Source organism: Heterodontus francisci, chromosome 10, assembly GCF_036365525.1.
Source record: "Heterodontus francisci isolate sHetFra1 chromosome 10, sHetFra1.hap1, whole genome shotgun sequence".
Taxonomy (NCBI): Eukaryota; Metazoa; Chordata; class Chondrichthyes; order Heterodontiformes; family Heterodontidae; genus Heterodontus; species Heterodontus francisci.
This window is the reverse complement of record NC_090380.1, coordinates 94,411,603-94,429,667: the sequence shown is the minus strand read 5'-3', so window position 1 is coordinate 94,429,667 and position 18,065 is coordinate 94,411,603. Positions and strand designations below refer to the sequence as shown.

Genomic DNA, 18,065 nt, shown 5'->3' with positions numbered 1-18,065 from the left:
TCCCAGTGTCCTCTGAAGTTGCGATCCTCTTCTTCCACTCAAGTGTAACATTTCTTCTTGTAGGCATGCCGCACCTGGGTGAATAATCTTAATTTTGCACATTCCAGGACTTAAATAGACCATAAAAGGTATTAGAGGTTTACAGAGAACACACTGACACAAATGGGAATGCACGGGTGTCACAGCAATGTAAATACATCTTTCACTAAATGTTCCTCACCAACATATGTGTCCTTTTCTCTGTGTGAATGATGTGTGCCAGCATGTAGCACCAATGTCACATCCCTTTGCATTGTTGGACCTTCAGAAGGGGCAACGTACGCAATAACATCATTGCCATGTCACCATTACTCATGAGCGTCTCCACAGTTGCAGTGACATGGACATTGTCTCAGTCAGCTGCTGCCTCTAATGGTTTACACAGGGATGCTGCAGATGTAGACTGGTGCACAGCAGGTGAGCGAGGGTGATGTGTGGCTTGCAGAGCTCATGTCAGTTCCTATGGAGCAGACAGCCTCTGTCTGATAAGCCACTGGCGTACAGCCCTACCTCACTGCTAGCCCTGCGGTAGAGCCTGGGTGCCATCTGCCCTCCCATGCGTCTTTCATGTTGTAGGTCCTCAGTGTCCTGATGGTCCGAGGAGGAATCCTGTTGACGTCTTTCCTCATCATGCCAGGCCTGGCCCCTATTGGGTGTGTAGTTGTGCAGAGCAGCAAAGAAAAGAGCTGGCCTTTTTGGCCTGTAGTACAGGGCATCATCCTATCCATACAGGCATTGGAGGCAGTCTTTCAGCATGCCGATCTCCTGCTCAATGGTGGCTCATGTAGCTCAGTGGCTGGCATTGTATCTCTCATCTGCAGCAGTGGTGGAGTCTCTCACTTGTGTCGGGAGTCATGTCTGCAAAGGATAGCACTCATCTCCAAGAAGCCACCCCTCCCAGTTCAGTGAACAGCGGTGGCAGCTGGGACTGGCGCAAAACTCGGGAATCATGGCAGCTGCCTGAGAAGCGGTCACACATTCGCAACAAGCATCTGCGGTGATCACATACTATCTTCACCTAGATTGAGAGGGCTCCTTTAATGGTGATGTCTGCAGGTGGTAGCCAGGCGGGAGGCCTGATGGCGACATGAGTGCAGTCTATGAACATTACAACCTATGGTTCTCCGGCAATGGTGCCAGCACCAATGGCCCTCTGGGTCTGGCTGTGAGAGTCCGTCCAGAAGCGGACATACTTACTGGCACTCCAATGCAGGGCACTGGTGACCTCCCTGATGCAGCTGTGCATTGCTGACTGTGTGACCCCACAAAGGTCTCTTTTGAGCCCCTAAAAGGCTGCAGAGGCGTCAGGCTTGACATCCGCTGCCTCTATGACGAACAAAGGCACGGCACGTCCAATGGAGCCCATGGGCTGCAGGGTCATCCTTGAGCAGGGCACAGAGCCGTGTCACCATCCTCTCTAACATGTGCAGTCGCCTCTGACACTGGTGCTCTGACATCCAATGGCATGTCATGTGGGGCCTGTAGATGCACGGCAACCGTAATGGTGGGATCCCCTTGGGAGCTGCTGCTCACGACCGGGTTCCTGTACATTGATCGCACCTGCCTGTTGATATTGCCTCTGGAGCATACAGATCCTCACGTGCAGAGGATCACACAATGTAGGATGAGCCATACCTATTTCCATGTGATAAATAAAGTTGAACTCTGCATGTATTCAAAGGTTCCTAACAGGGCAGGGATTGGTGTTGACGGGTACATCAGCTGATTTCCTGGATCAACTATGTGGTGTTCCGTGGCATTGCCCATCTTGACCAACACTCAGTGGCACAGCATGACCACATCAAGATCCTACCAGCTGAATTGATTGTCCCCAGCATCCATAAAAGCTTAATGCTCCTGCCCTTTCTGGCACACTCCCCACATACAGGGTGCCTAGTGTGCTATTGCCCCCTCTCAAACACAGAGCATACACTGTTAATGGAGGGATGGTACTCAGTACCTCCCTTCATGCCAGCACAGCTTTCCCTCCAGTAATCCCAGGCGCGTCCCTTTCAGAATGCAGTGAGACCCCTGAATATTCCCCCCCCCCTTCCTCCCTTTATGAACGCAGAGTTAGACCCCTGTGTATCCGCTCTCCCTTCCAGAATGCAGAGTTAGACCCCTGTGTATCCCCCCACCAGCAGAGTTAGACCCCTGCATATCCCCCCTCCCTTTAAATATGCAGAGTTATACCCCTGTGTATCCCCCCCCCAACCTTCCAGAATGCAGTTAGACCCCTGTGTATTCCCTGTGTATTCCCCCTCCCTTCCAGAATGCAGAGTTAGACCCCTGTGTATCCCCCCTCCCTCCTCCCTTTAAATATGCAGAGTTAGACCCCTGTGTATTCCCCCTCCCTCCTCCCTTTAAATATGCAGAGTTAGACCCCTGTGTATCCCCCCTCCCTCCTCCCTTTAAATATGCAGAGTTAGACCCCTGTGTATCCCCCCTCCCTCCTCCCTTTAAATATGCAGAGTTAGACCCCTGTGTATTCCCCCTCCCTTCTCCCTTTAAATATGCAGAGTTAGACCCTGTGTATTCCCCCTCCCTTCTCCCTTCCAGAATGCAGAGTTAGACCCCTGTGAATCCCCCCTCCCTTCTCCCTTCCAGAATGCAGAGTTAGACCCCTGTGTATTCCCCCTCCCTCCTCCCTTTAAATATGCAGAGTTAGACCCCTGTGTATCCCCTCTCCCTCCTCCCTTTAAATATGCAGAGTTAGACCCTGTGTATTCCCCCTCCCTTCTCCCTTCCAGAATGCAGAGTTAGACCCCTGTGAATCCCCCCTCCCTTCTCCCTTCCAGAATGCAGAGTTAGACCCCTGTGTATTCCCCCTCCCTCCTCCCTTTAAATATGCAGAGTTAGACCCCTGTGTATCCCCCCTCCCTCCTCCCTTTAAATATGCAGAGTTAGACCCCTGTGTATTCCCCCTCCCTCCTCCCTTTAAATATGCAGAGTTAGACCCCTGTGTATCCCCCCTCCCTCCTCCCTTTAAATATGCAGAGTTAGACCCCTGCATATCCCCCCTCCCTCCTCCCCTCCAGAATGCAGAGTTAGACCCCTGTGAATCCCCCCTCCCTTCTCCCTTCCAGAATGCAGAGTGAGGACCTGCCAGCTTTTCAGATCGTGAACAGGACGGCACGTGATAACCGCCAGTTCAACGAAAAATCTGGCAGTATCGGTGGAGAGGCGGCGGGCTGCATAATGAGCATTGGTAAGTAATCATTACCATAGGCTGATTGTAGTGCTGCTGCCGGTAATATGCGGCGGGCCCTTCTCGACGACGCGTGTTGAGGCGGGTCTCTCCCTGCAACATTTTACCAGCCCCTACGCTGCGACCCACGTGTCGAAGGCCGGTAAAATTCAGCCTGGTATCTTTACACAACAACAAATTAACTATTTATTAAAAAACTAAATCTTAAACACTATTAAGATAAAGCTATGTCCAAAGACCTTATAACTTCTTATTTTAACCTAACATTCACACGCACACTCAAAAACTAACAGTGAACAAGTTTTTAAAGTGGAGTTTTTAAAAATTAGCTGTCTCTTAAGAATAAATAAAATAAGTAAGGTTTTTTTGTAGGTTACGTCCTTGATGAATAAGGTCTTCTAATGTAAAAAAATAATCAAAGGTCACTCGAATTCTTCACTTGGATTTGATGAAAATAATCCTTCAGTAGATAAGCATTCAACTCTGGCTGCAGCAAGCATTAAGCAGTTCTTTGAATGATGAGCACAGCGATACAAATGATTTCTTGGAAAAAAAAGGGCTTTACTTCTTTAGTCAGGGAATTAACTTGGTTTGTAGCTCATTGTACAATTTTTGCTGAGAGGAAATAATCAGCTTTCTTTCTCTTCAGTTTGCCTCACTGGAAAGTTTCTCAGAGCTAACTGGTTTCTGCCAGTTCCCCACACAGCCAAGTGGAAACATTACTATGTGACCTCTCTCTCTCCTGCTGTTGTCCAGGGCAACAAAAAATGCAGCTGTGGCACACTGTGTCTCCAGAACATTCTCTCACTTAAAGGGGCAATGTTTTGAACAGAGTCTTAAAGGCAGACACACTAGGCTGAATTTTACGAGTGCGCCGCAGTTTGCAGCGGCACACTTTGATGGCAGTGTGCATCCTGCGCGGCTACGCCTTGAGCCCCGGCGGCATTGCATACGGGGGCTCATTTAAATAGAGGGGGGGGGGGGGGCGGAACGGCTGCCCCGATGATGTAGAGGTGGCAGCAGCCACATCCCTGGCAACGGCTTCTGGCGCTACCACGCAGGCATCAGTGCCATTTTTAAAGGGCTTTAAGCCCTTGGATTAAGTTTTAATTTTTAAAGGTACATTTATTGTGAATCTGTTATTAACCAATAATTAAGATGTGGAGGCCCTTCCCCAACCCCTCATGGTCATTTCAATGCCCGAAATGACCAACACTTGCCTTTTTTCCTCCCTGAATTTTCTCCCCCAACCTTCTAACTTTTGCCCTTAAACCCCTTTTCACCAACCTCACAGCCAATAAAAAATGATTTCCCCATTCATCCACATCCTCCCGCCCTGAAAATTTTATTCTTCCCCACCCACCCCCCCCACCCCGCCCCGTCCCTACCAGGGCTTTCCGAAGGTGGCGCTCGAAGCACGAATGGCGGCTGTAAAATCGGCATGGGACAGCCGCCACCTGCAGATAAGTCTATTTACATGTTATTAACGTTAATTTAAATATGCAGCTGAAGGGCCTGCTGCCAGACGGCGGTGGGGGGGGAGGGAAGGGGGTGTGGGGGCGTGCACTGAGGTCCCCTCCCGCCGGTAATATGCGGCGGGCCCTTCTCGATGTCCCAGGTGGAGGCGGGCCTCCATGTCACTGTGCATGGGGAGAGAGAGTCGGAGAAACCTTATGAAGATGGTTGTTGCACCATGGAGTGGCTGCCACAGGGAGAGTTTGCAGCTTCCAAGGGAAAAGTGGGTAAACCAGCAAAATGCCAGCAAAGACACAAATGGCTGAATGGCCATCTTCTGTGCCGTAAATTTCTATTGTTCTATGGAATCTTATGCCATCTGTCACACTTGTATTTATCACAGTTCTTTATTTATTCAGTTTATTTATTTATTTAGAGATACAGCTCTGAAACAGGCCCTTCGGCCCACCGAGTCTGTGCTGACCAACAACCACCCATTTATACTAATCCTACATTAACCCCCATATTCTCTACCACATCCCCACCATTCTCCTACCACCTACCTACACTAGGGGCAATTTACAATGGCCAATTTACAATGGCCAATTTACCTATCAACCTGCAAGTCTTTGGATGTTGGAGGAAACCGGAGAACCCGGCAAAAACCCACGCAGACACAGGGAGAACTTGCAAACTCCGCACAGGCAGTACCCAGAATCGAACCCGGGTCGCTGGAGCTGTGAGGCTGCAGTGCTAACCACTGCGCCACTGTGTTTTAATATTTTATTTTATATTAGCCAAAAGATAAAAATGTTGGCAGATATTTAAAAATCTTCTCCAAAAACTAAGTGCTGGTATTGCAACTCAATCTGCATGGGTTCTAAAAGCCCTGCTTATTTTCTTGCCCCTGTTATCCAGTCTTGGTTTATTCAAGTAGCAAACAGCAAACTACCTAAATTAGGCTTCCATAGATTAACTACAATCTGCCCTAGAATGGATATTTTTCCCTCACTCTTTTAAATTCCCAAGGCAAAGATCTGCAAAACTCTATAGCCCCAAAGATGTTTAATCACAACTCCAGAATATTCATTGATACCCTATCTTCATTATTAGTTACTGGCCTATTGCCCGACTTAGACGAGACTGCTCCACTCACAGCCTCAGCAATGTGGGAATTCTTGTTCTGCATAGTATTTATCATCTGAGTGACTATCTATCCCAAAAACCTCCAAAACCATTCCCAACCAGATATTTATTCAGCTATTTTTAAAGGCAGAGCACAACTGCTTTTCCACATAACCACTAACTTGTGGAATAATTAGTTTTGAGATCATAAAATGACACTAATAAATTCCAATGAAACTCAACCCAAATAATTGTTTTTTTTGTGGTGATAATCCATTACCATTGGGTGAAACCAGTATTAGAAGATACAATGCAACATTAACAGTGCTGATTTTCTGCTCAATAGTGAATGGTGGCATTCCTGCATTTATAAAACTTCCCCCAAACATTCCTTGAATATGTGAATAAATTACATGAATAATGTAGTAAACACTGAGGAGGAGGGTAGATAATGTAAGGAGGAAATTGACTGGTGAAATAGGGCTGACACACAATAGATGGAATTTAGGGAATATGAAGTGATGCATTTTGGAAAGACTAATGAGAAGCAGTATAAACTCAGGTGTACAATTTTAACGGGAGATGGGCTTGAGGGTTTATATTGTGTCGAGCAAGGTGGGAGGAATGCACTGTCTTTTCTAGTTCCACTTCTCCACAGGTCACAACATATATTTAAATGTTTACCCAGTTACTGATACGGTCAATCATACACTCTACTCTTTTATCCCAGAATAAAATACACCAACCAGGTTCCTTAATAAACAACAAAATAATCAGTTTATTATAAAACAAGACATAACCAGTAATGAAACAAAGCTTTAACACGGTGAAATAGGAAAGTTCTCTTTAACCATGGCCCCTCACATACACACACACTGGTTAACAAAAAAAATTCTTTTTAGAGCTCTGCTATAAAAAAAAAAGACAAAAAAGAATACTTTGGCTAAATACCTGTTAATTCTTGGAGGTATGGAAAGATGTCAATTGTCCTTTTTTGGTTTGACGTCCCAAATACATGTAGACGGCTGTCACTGGGATCTTTCTCTGGAGCAATTCATTCAGGCGGCATCGAGGATTTATCCAGCAGGCTTTTCCAGTGTCTCAGGAGAAATGCAGCAACAAGGGTTTCAGGCAGGCCTTTCAGGATGAAGGTAGCATCAATTTCTCTATTTCTTACACTCATTTCTAAGAGCTTCTCAAAGCGATGGAAAATCTGGCAGGTTTTTCAAAGAGATAGAGAAGGCTGAGCTAGGGTGACTGCTATCCTAGCTGGTTTTTAAAACTCCAATATACTGTCCAAAGCAAAACTAAAAATATCTCAAGAGTCAAGGCTCCTGACTCCTATAAATCTTGACCTGTCACTTGTCTGTAAACATCTCCGCCAAGGCAAAATGCCCATGCTGGGTATTTATTTGAAGACAGGTGACTTCCAGTACATGTTTGCAAACAAGACCTCTCAGTCCTTTCATTGACCCCAGTGAAAAATATCCATGGAATCCTTTTCAGTTTTCCCAAATAAAACACAAGTCCTCAAAATTTAACAAAAAAATGGAAGTACTTTAGTAACCATGTACACAAATCTTCGAAGGCAGCGGAAAAGTTGATAGGCTGTTAAAAAGGCTATGGGTTCCATGGCTTTATACATCGAGGCATAGAGTACAAAAGCAAGCAAGTTACACTAAACCTTTATAAGGCACTGGTTAGGCCTCAGCTGTAGTATGTGTCCAATTCTTGACAATACACTTTAGGAAAGGTGTCAAGGCCTTGGAGAGGATGCAGAGATTTATCAGAATGGTACCAGGGATGCGAGACTTCAGTTATGTGGAAAGAATAGAGAAGGTGGGATTGTTGGCCTTAAACCACAGGAGGTTAAGGGGGGATTAATTGAAATATTGAAAATTATGAAGAGTTTTGACAGAGTAAAAAGGAAGATACAGTTTCCACTGGTATGAAAGTCAGTAACAAGAGGATGCAGATTTAAGATATTTGGCGAAAGAACGAGGGAGGGAGGCAAGATGAGGAGAATATTTTTCTTACACAGTAAGTTGCTGTGATCTGGAAAGCACTGTCTGGTAGGGTGGTGGTTACAGGTTCAGTAGTAACTTTAAAAGGGAATTGGATAAATACTTGAAGGGGAAAATTTGGTGGGAAATGAGACTAATTGAATAGCTCTTTCAAAGAGCTGGCATGGGCACTATGGGCCAAATGGCCTCCTTCTGTGCTGTAGCATTTCCTAACTCTATCTATCTGATTTGTTACATTCTGAGAGTGCTTCATGCTGACAAGAACTGCAAAAAGTGGGAAAAATTAATTCTTTAGCACCAATCTTTAGATATCCCTTACCTTGATGAGTAAAGAATTTATTTTTACAAAAGCAAAGAAAGTAAACTATTTAATATTCAAACTTTCTGTTGTTGGCAACTAAAAAAAAAAGTTATGACCTGGAATGCACATCCTGAAAGGGTGGTGGAAGGAGATTCAATAGTAACTTTCAAAAAGGGAATTGGATATATACTTGAAAAAAAAGTACAGGAATATGGGGAATGGTATAAAGAAGATACTAGTTGGATAGCTCTTTCAAAGAGCTGCCATAGGCATAAGAGGCTGAACCTTCTGTTCTGCATGATTCTCTGATTGCATAAATAATTTATTACCTATCCATTGGTGCATTAAACTGTTACTATATGTTATACTTTTGAATGGTTTTCTTTTTATTACTTTTAATTTGCAGGGCGGTTTAATGATGACTTTGTGCAGGCTCGAATGGGCGGCTTGCAGGCCTGGATTAGCCGCATATCTCGTCATCCTGTTATCTCCCAGAGTGAAATCTTTCAACACTTTATCAGAAGAAGAGATGAAAAAGTGAGTGAGTATGTAACCCAATATTTTAGAGAAAGAAAACTGCTGTTGTGAATAGAAAGCCATTCTGAAGTGGCATATCTTGCCTCGATCACTTATCTTCATATTTATTCATTACAAGGGATTCACAGCTTTCTCATTTAGTCCTCTTAAACTCCTGTGATAATCTGAATGGGGATAACTAATGAAAGCCCAAACTAAAACAGACTAACATACATATAATTAGCTGTTGTGACCAATAGCATGTTAATACTCAATGCCACAGAGCTAAGGCGCTGGAAGTTTGAATCCCACTCTACTCAGTTCCCAATGCAAATTGTTTGAGCTGAGGGTTTGTGAAATGATGACTGCACTGTCTCCTGGCAAAAAATGGAGAGATATTCGAATGGGGAATCACATTTAAGTGGTCCAGATTCTTTCCACTCCCAATACCTGAATGTAAATGTGTTTTGTGTGTGAGATCAGAAAATTTACTCTGCACCTGCCCTGTGCTTTATCTGGACGGGGAGTACTCGATTATGGCATCGGGTACCACCAATGAAAAAAAAATTCCACTGCTTTCATAAGCATGATAATTCACCAAAAAGAAATAGAAATTTAAGATAACCAACAGGCCTATTGAGAAGATTACAGCTGTACACTACTTGGCATCATGCCCAGCAATGGTCACGGTTTCTTCATTTTCACAGGTTTTCGCTAATTACTGTGCATTTTTCTGAATTTGAATGAATAAAGTTGTAGCATTAATCCCTTCTAGGAATGGAAAGTTGGTAAAAGAACTGCAGAGAAAGACGAAGCTGTTGGAGGCATGATATTCTCTGAAATTATGCCATCATCAGAGTTTAGGCTGCTAGATGGGTAGGTTGTGCTTCTGTACAGGTACAAATTATTTGGTCAACAATTAAATATGACAGCAATCAGTTTTGAAACTACCAACAGGATTCAAGCAAATAGAATTTTTTTTAATATCTAACTTCTCAGTTTAAAACAGGGGTTTGTAAAACATGGCTTTGTGGGCCCCTTAGATGAATAACAAGGAGCCTCTTTGTCCCTATATAGGGCTGGATTTTATGCATCTGCTGCCGGGAGCGGCAGAAGATGAAAAGAATGGCGACCCGCACATGCGAGCCATGCACCGGCCCACAATGTGCTGGTCAGGCCACACCCGCCCCCCCCCGCCACACAATCACTTGGAGGGGGCTGGCTTTCCGTCGCTGGCAATGGCGTCAGCTATCTGTGCGCATATGCTGGCACCATTTTTAAAGGGCTGTCTGCTAATTTAAATTTTTAAAGTTATACCCCCACCACTGTTCAGATAAAAACTCTGCTGCCCCTTTCCCACCCCCCCCCCCCACCCCCCCATAACAAAATTCATTATTTTCCTTCTCGCCCCCAAAACACTTACCTTCCACACTTGACCTTTCCTCCCCAAAACTGAACAAAGTGCAGAGGTCATCCCTTCCCACCATTCCCTACACTAATGATGTAAATTTGACCCCGTGCTCCTCTCGTACTAAAAATCTTAAGTTCTTCCCTTCCCCACCACTTTGGCGCCTGCTTTCTCCAAATGGGAAAGTGAAGGCGAGTGAGTGCTGGCCGCCGCTGAGAAGATCGTGGCCCAATGGCAGGATTGCTTTTAATTCTATTTAAATGGACGCATTGTGTTCATTTGAATATTTTAATCCTGGTCCCGTCGCCCAGCGGTGGTGGGGGGAGAGGGGGTGGTACACACCACAGAGCCTCACTCCTGCTGGGAAGATCGGGCCCAGCCCTCCCAGCGTCGGGCTCCATGGCGAACCTCTGTCGGAATAATCTTCCAGAACCCCCCACCGCTGCAAAGCCCGATGTCGGAGGGCTGTGTAAACTCCTGGCCATAAAGTTTGAATATATGACAGACTAAGTTGCATATACCACAGGTTGCTGATTCTATCTCTGTCATATTGTCCTGGGGTGGTACTAAGGGGACTTTATTAATGCTGTAGCACAAAAATATGATGAGCTAAGAAAGTAAAAGTATTAATTAATGTTTAATTATAATTGTAAATCTTTTAAAATGTTAAACATGGTTTGCCAGGTCTTTTTATTTTTGACAGATTGTTTTTTTTCTTTCAATTGGCAGAGAAGAAACAGAAAAATTTTTGACCTTTGCCAAATGTATGGGAGAAAGTGTTAGAAATCTTATAACAGTGACAGAGGAACACATAGCACGGTGCACTGGAAGTATGTATATTAATGTTTGGTAAAAATAAAATTCACAACTCAGTACCAGCACTGGTACAGTGGTACAAGTATCTTCCAGAAGTGGTACTGGCACTGAAATGCAGCAGTAATGACTGTTGTGTTACCAGTATCCTCAATGCCAAGCATTACATCCAGCCAATCAGTAAAAGTGATTAACACTATTGTTTGAAATTTCACCAGTCTAGGACAAGGATATTGGCAGTTAAAACTGTTCTCTTGTGAACCTCGAATTAGTGAACTCACTGTAGATTTAGACCAAATCACATTGCTATGAAATGAATACGTGGGCTGAATTTTACCGGCCTCTCGACGCTGCGGGTCGTGGCGCAGGGGCCGGTAAAATGCTGCGGGGAGAGGCCCGCCTCGACCCGCGATGTCGAGACGGGCCCGCCGCATTTTATGGACAACGGCGGGACCTCGGTGCAGTCCCCCCGCTGCATGGCGGCAGCACCACAATTAGCATACAGTAATGCTTACTTACCTATGCTGATTATGCAGCCCGCCACGCCTCCACCGACACTGCTGGATTTTTCGGGAAGCGTCACGTGCCGTCCCGTTCATGATCTGAAAAGCCGGCGGGTCCTCACTCTGCACGACGGAAAGGAGGAGGGGGGATACACAGGGGTCTAACTCTGCATTCTTAAAGGGGGGCGGGGGGATATGCAGGGGTCTAACTCTGCATTTTGAAAGGAAGGGGGTCTGGGATTACTGGAGGGCAAACTGTACTGGCATGAAGGGAGGTACCGTGTACCATCCCCCCCATTAACAGTGTATGCTCTGTGTTTGTGAGGGGGCAATGGCACACTAGGCACCCTGTGTGTGGGGAGGATGCTAGAAAGGGCAGGAGCATTAAAGTTATATGGATGGTGGGGGCAATCGATTCAGCTGGTAGGATCTTGATGTGGTCATGTTGTGCCACTCAGTGTTGGCCAAGATGGGCAATGCCATGGCACGCCACATGGTTGATCCAGGAAAGCAGCTGATGTACCTGTCAACACCAATCCATGCCCTGTTAGGAACCTTCGAATACATGCAGGGTTCAACTTTATCACATGGAAATAGGTATGCCTCATCCTACATTGTGTGATCCTCTGCACATGAGGATCCGTATGTGCCAGAGGTAATACCAACAGGCAAGTGCGATCCACATAGAGGCCCCTGGTCGTGAGCAGCAGCCCCCAAAGGAAGCCTGCCATTACGGTTGCCGTGCATCTCCAGGCCCCACATGACATGCCATCGGATGTCAGAGCACCAGTGTCAGAGGCGATTGCACATATAGAGAGGGTGGTGACACGTCTCTGTGCCCTGCTCAAGGATGACTTGCAACCCATGGGCTCCGGTGGACATGCCGTGCCTTTGTTCCTCATAGAGGCAGCGGTTGTCAAGCCTGACGCCTCTGCACCTTTTTAGGGGCCCACCAGAGACCTTTGTGGGGTCACACAGTGCACCAGGAAAATCACAATGCCCTGCATCAGAGGGCCAGTGAGTATGTCCGCTTCAGGATGGACTCTCACAGCCAGATCCAGAGGGCCATTGGTTCTGGCACCATTGCCGGAGAACCATAGGTTGTAATGTTCATAGACTGCACTCATGTGGCCATCAGGCCTCCCGCCTGGCTATCACCTGCAGACATCACCATTAAAGGAGCCCTCTCAATCTAGGTGAAGCTGGTATGCGAACACTGTGGCTGCTTGCTGCGAATGTATGACCGTTTCTCAGGCAGCTGCCATGACACCTGGGTCTTGCGCCAGTCCCGGCTGCCACCGCTGTTCACTGAACTGGCTCAGATGGAGGGGTAGCTTCGTGGAGATAAGGGATATCGTTTGCAAACATGGTTCCTGACACCAGTGAGAGACTCCACCACTGCTGCAGAAGAGAGATACAACGCCAGCCACTGAACTACATGAGCCACCATTGAGCAGGAGATCAGCATGCTGAAAGAGCGCTTCCAATGTCTGTATGAATAGGGTGATGCCGTGTACTATGGACTGAAAAGGCCAGCTCCTTTCTTTGCTGCTCTGCACTACTACACACCCAATAGGGGTCAGGCCTGGCATGATGAGGAGAGACGCCAAAAGGATTCCTCCTCGGACTATGAGGACGCTGAGGACCTACAACATGAAAGATGCAAAGGAGGGCAGATGGCACTCAGGCTCTGCAGGCAGAGCTAGCAGTGAGGTAGGGATGTACGGCTGTGGCTTATCAGACCAAGACTGTCTGCTCCATAGGAACCGACATGAGATCTGCAAGCCACACATCACCCTCACTCACCTGCTGTGCACCAGTCCACATCTGCAGCATCCCTGTGTAAACCATTAGAGGCAGCAGCTGACTGAGCCAATGTCCATCTCACTGAGTCCGTGGAGACGCTCATGAGTAGTGGCGGCATGGCAATGATATTGCATATGTTGGCTCTCCTGAAGGGCCAACGGTGCAAAGGGATGTGACATTGGTGCTACATGCTGGCACAGATCATTCACACAGAGAAAAGGACACACATGGTGATGAGGAACATTTAGTGAAAGACGTATTTACATTGCTGTGACACACGTGCATTCCCATTTGTGTCAGTGTGTTCTCCATAAACCTCTGTAATACCTTTTATGGTCTATTTAAGTCCTGGAATGTGCAAAATTAAGATTATTCACCCAGGTGCGGCACGCACCTGCTGACAAAGAATGAATGTTAAACTTGAATGGAAGAAGCGGATCGCAACTTCACAGGACACGGGGACACAGCAGGGTAAGTATGTGGCAGCAAAGTGGAAAGTGCTGGGGTAATTCAGCAGGTCAGGCAGCATCTGTGAAGAGAGAAGCAGAGTTAACTTTCAGGTCTGTGAACTTGAACAAGTTAACTCTGCTTCTCTCTCCACAGATGCTGGATTTCTGCAGCACTTTCTGCTTTGCTGCCAGACTGACAGCAGCCCGACTCTTCAGCAAGGTAAGTATTTCTTTGACAGCTGTCAGGAAGCAGGTGCTGGAGTGCTTAAAATAGGGCCCCAGCACCTGCTGCACAACTGTCAAAAACTCTCTCACTGTGCCGAATGTCCTGCGTAATATAGGGAGGGCGGCTCGGAGCTGTGATGCTAATGAGCCCCCGCGATTAATACCGTGGGGGCTAGGCGGCGGCCAACGAATGCGGGCGCTCTGCCAAGTTCAAGAATTCAGACCCATATCTCTAAATCTTCTCCATAACCCAGTACAAGTCTGTCTCATCCACAGTAGGATAGAAAATACGCTTTGACAATTTGAGAATCTTTTATATATTAAATATAGTGCGTGGAACACATGTTTCAATGAAGATTTTCATGTGACCCTATAGAACATGTACATACCAGTTACACCTGTACATAGCACTGTAATTGTTAAGGGTGTCTACGACAAACTCACGTGTGCCTGGTGCCACACATTGTAGGTGCTATTTTATACTGAGAGTGTAACTATTTACTTTAATTTCTTATTATTTTTAGATGATTCTTAAACTACTTTAAAAAATATTTTACTGTTTTTTTTTTTTTCCCCCTTCTAGAACACCTCCTGTTTTTCATCTCCAACACATTTTCCTTCCTCCTTCTGGCCACTCAGAATATAAAGCTACTTTAAAAAAAAATTAACTGCTCCTCAGGCGATCTTCGATTGTAATTTTTGTTGTGTATTTTTTAAAAATTTTCTCTCCCAATTTAAGATTAAAGTAATTCTGTTCCGATGTAAACAATTATATATTAATTCTATGCCATTGTTCTTTGCCCACTTGCTGACCTCCCTCAGCGCCTGTTGCCACCATTATGATTCCTCCATCGTTTAAACACTTTACTTCTGTTCACATTTTTTAGTCTCTGGTTTAACTTCACTTACTTTTGACCCATGATTCTTGTCCTTCTGTGACTTTTTTGCCACTCCCCAGCCCTTGGTGTCTATCTGTGTCTTGTTCTGTACTTCAGCCTGTTCAGGTACTTCAGTACTGAATAGCCTGCTGAATGCTGTCAGATGGTAGTCGCTGTTCATTCTGCACCACAGCTACTTCTTTCATCAGCAGTTGTGGTTCATCGGTATCCGAGGCCAGCTGCGAAAGTCCTCGACAGCCAAGCTCACTAACACATATCTCAGTACTAGACTGGGCCGGTGGCAGGTGGTGAGAGAACCCAACAAGAGGGAAAACCGACTTGACCTCGACCTCACCAATCTACCTCTTGCTGATGCATCTGTCCATGATGTAAGTTCTCACATCATAGATCTGCTGTAACTGTAAGTGTCTGAAAGCAACATATGGCACTACCTTTTGGATTGCTGCTATAAACTGAACCTTTATTATCAATGCTGTCTAGTGGCACACTGCGCATGCTACACCAAGAATATACGTAGCCTCAATTGAACAAGACACTACATATCGCATGAACAATAAATGGACATACACGACACATGACAGTATTGGTAGGAGTGACCAGCGAACAGTCCTTGTAGCAATGAAGCCCCATTGTCACAAGAGGAGACACTCCATCGTGTTGTGTGAGAACAGATCTAGTAGCTCAAAACTGGACATCAATGGGGCACTGTGGGCCATCAGCAGCAGCAGAATTGTATTTAACCACAATCTGTAACCTCATGGCCTGCCTTAACCCTCACTTTACCATGATCAACAAGCCAGGGAGCCAACCCTGATTCAATGAGGAGTGCAAGAGAGCATGCCAAGTGCAGCAGGCATACCTAAAATGAGCTGCCAACGTGGTGAAGCCATAACACAGGACGTCATGCATGCTAAATAGCAGAAGGAGCATGCTACTGAGCTAAGCAATCCCACCACCAATGGATCAACACTGGCATCTACCTGGCAATGTGGAAAATTGCCCAGATATGTCCTGTATACAAAAAGCAGAACAAGTCCAACCTGCCCAATTAACACCCCATTAGTCTACTCTCAATCATCAGTAAAGTGATGAAAGGTGCCATCGACCATGCTATCAAGCGGCACTTACACAGCAATAACCTGCTTAGTGACACTCAGTTTGGGTTCCGCCAGGACCACTCCACTCCTGACCCCATTACAGTCTTGGTTCAAACATGGACAAAAGAGCTGAACTCCAGAGGTGAGGTGAGAGTGACTGCTTTTGACATCAAGGCAGCATTTGACCGATTATGGCATCAAGGAGCCCTAGCAAAACTGAAGTCGATGGGAATAGGTGGAATCATACCGAGCACAAAGGAAGATGGTGGTTGGAGATCAATCATCTCAGCTCCAGGACATCACTGCAGGAGTTCCTCAGGGTAGTGTCCTAGGCCCAACCATCTTCAGCTGCTTCATCAATGACCTTCCTTCAATCATAAGGTCAGAAGTGGGGATGTTCGCTGATGATTACACAATGTTCAGCACTATTCACAACTCCTCAAAAATGAAGCAATCTGTACCCGCATGCAGCAACACCTGAACAACATTCAGGCTTGGGCCGATAAGTAGCAAGTAACACTCGTGCCACACAAGTGCCAGGCAATGATCATCTCAAACAAGAGAGAATCTAACCATCTCCCTTTGACATTCAATAGCATTACCATTGCTAAATCCCCCACCATCAACATCCTGGGGGTTGCCATTGAAAAGAAAATTAACTGGACCAGCCACATAAATACTGTGGCTACAAGAGCAGGTCAGAGGCTGGGAATTCTGTGGCAAGTAACTCACCTCCTGACTCCCCAAACTTTGTCCACCATCTACAAGGCACAAGTCAGGAGTGTGATGGAATACTGTCCACTTTCCTGGATGTGTAGTTCCAACAACACTCAAGAAGCTCAGCACCGTCCAGGGCAAAGCAGCCCACTTGATTGGCACCCCATCCACCATATTAAACATTCACTCCCTCCATCATGGAATGTGTACCATCTACAAGATGCATTGCAGCAACTTGCAAAGGCTCCTTTGGCAGTACCTTGCAAATCTGCAACCTCTACCATCTAAAGGAACAAGGGCAGCAGTCACATGGAACACCAACACCTGTAAGTTCCCCTCCAAGTCACATACCATCCTGACTTGGTACTATATTGCTATTCCTTCTCTGTCACTGGGTTAAAATCCTGGAACCCCCTTCCTAACAGCACTGTGGTTGTACCTACACCACACTGACTGCAATGGTTCAAGAAGGCAGCTCACCACCACCTTCTCGAGGGCAATTAGGGATGGGCAATAAATGCTGGTCTAGCCGGCGATACTCGTATTCCACAAATGAATTTTTTAAAAATCCCAAAACAGCAACTGAATCGTATTTTGACAGTGCAGTCTCCTCTACATTAGGGAGACCAAACGCAGATTGGGTGACTGCTTTGCAGAAAACCTCCACTCGTTTTGCAAGCATGATCCTGAGCTTCTGGTTGCTTGCCATTTTAATTCTCCACCCTGCTCTCATGCCCACATTTCAGTCCTCGGCCTGCTGCAGTGTTCCAGTGAAGATCAACGCAAGCTCGAGGAACAGCATCTCGTTTTCCGATTAGGCACTCTACAGCCTTCTGGACTCAATATTGAGTTCAATAATTTCTGACCATGAGCCCCATTATTTTTTTTGTTTTTATTTTATTTTATATATACATATACATATATATACATATACATATATATATATATAAATAATTTCTCAATTTTATTTATTTTTTAACCATGTGCTATTCTTAAACTTATTTTTTATGCTTTTGCATTCGTATAGATCTGTTCATTATTCTGCCATTAGCACTCTCTCTGGACTTTGTCTTTTGCTGCAACTATTTAGCCCTCCATTTGCATTCTTCCATGACATTTGTCATTTAACCTCTCTCCCCCTCCGTCCTATCACAGTCCTTCCTTCTTCTACTCACCGCCAACCCCCCCCCCCCCACCACCCCTCCTCCTTCACTGGCTGAAAGACTGTTACATTTCTAACTTTTGCCAGTTCTGATGAAGGGTTGCAAACCTGAAACGTTGGCTCTGTTTCTCTCTCTACAGATGCTGCCAGACCTGCTGAATATTTCTAACACTTTCGGTTCTCATTTCAGAGTTCCAGCATCCGCAGTATTTTGCTTGTATTTTGACACATGATGTCTGATCTATTGAGCATTTCCAGTATTTTTTGCTGTTTCAGATTTCCAGCATCTCCATTCAATGACTCCCTAGTGTTTTCACT

At 45.7% G+C, this 18,065-nt stretch overlaps 1 protein-coding gene across 2 annotated transcripts in view; it reads left to right on the top strand.

The window, feature by feature from the left end:
* The window catches only part of LOC137374641 (sorting nexin-9-like), a 97,970-nt gene that overhangs the window by 49,525 nt on the left and 30,380 nt on the right, over positions 1–18,065 (top strand). For both annotated transcript variants that reach the window (XM_068041078.1, XM_068041077.1), the window contains exons 10-12: positions 8,559–8,689; positions 9,444–9,544; positions 10,806–10,906. In XM_068041078.1, the coding sequence (XP_067897179.1) occupies positions 8,559–8,689; positions 9,444–9,544; positions 10,806–10,906 (333 nt within the window). The remainder of the gene's footprint in view (positions 1–8,558; positions 8,690–9,443; positions 9,545–10,805; positions 10,907–18,065) is intronic.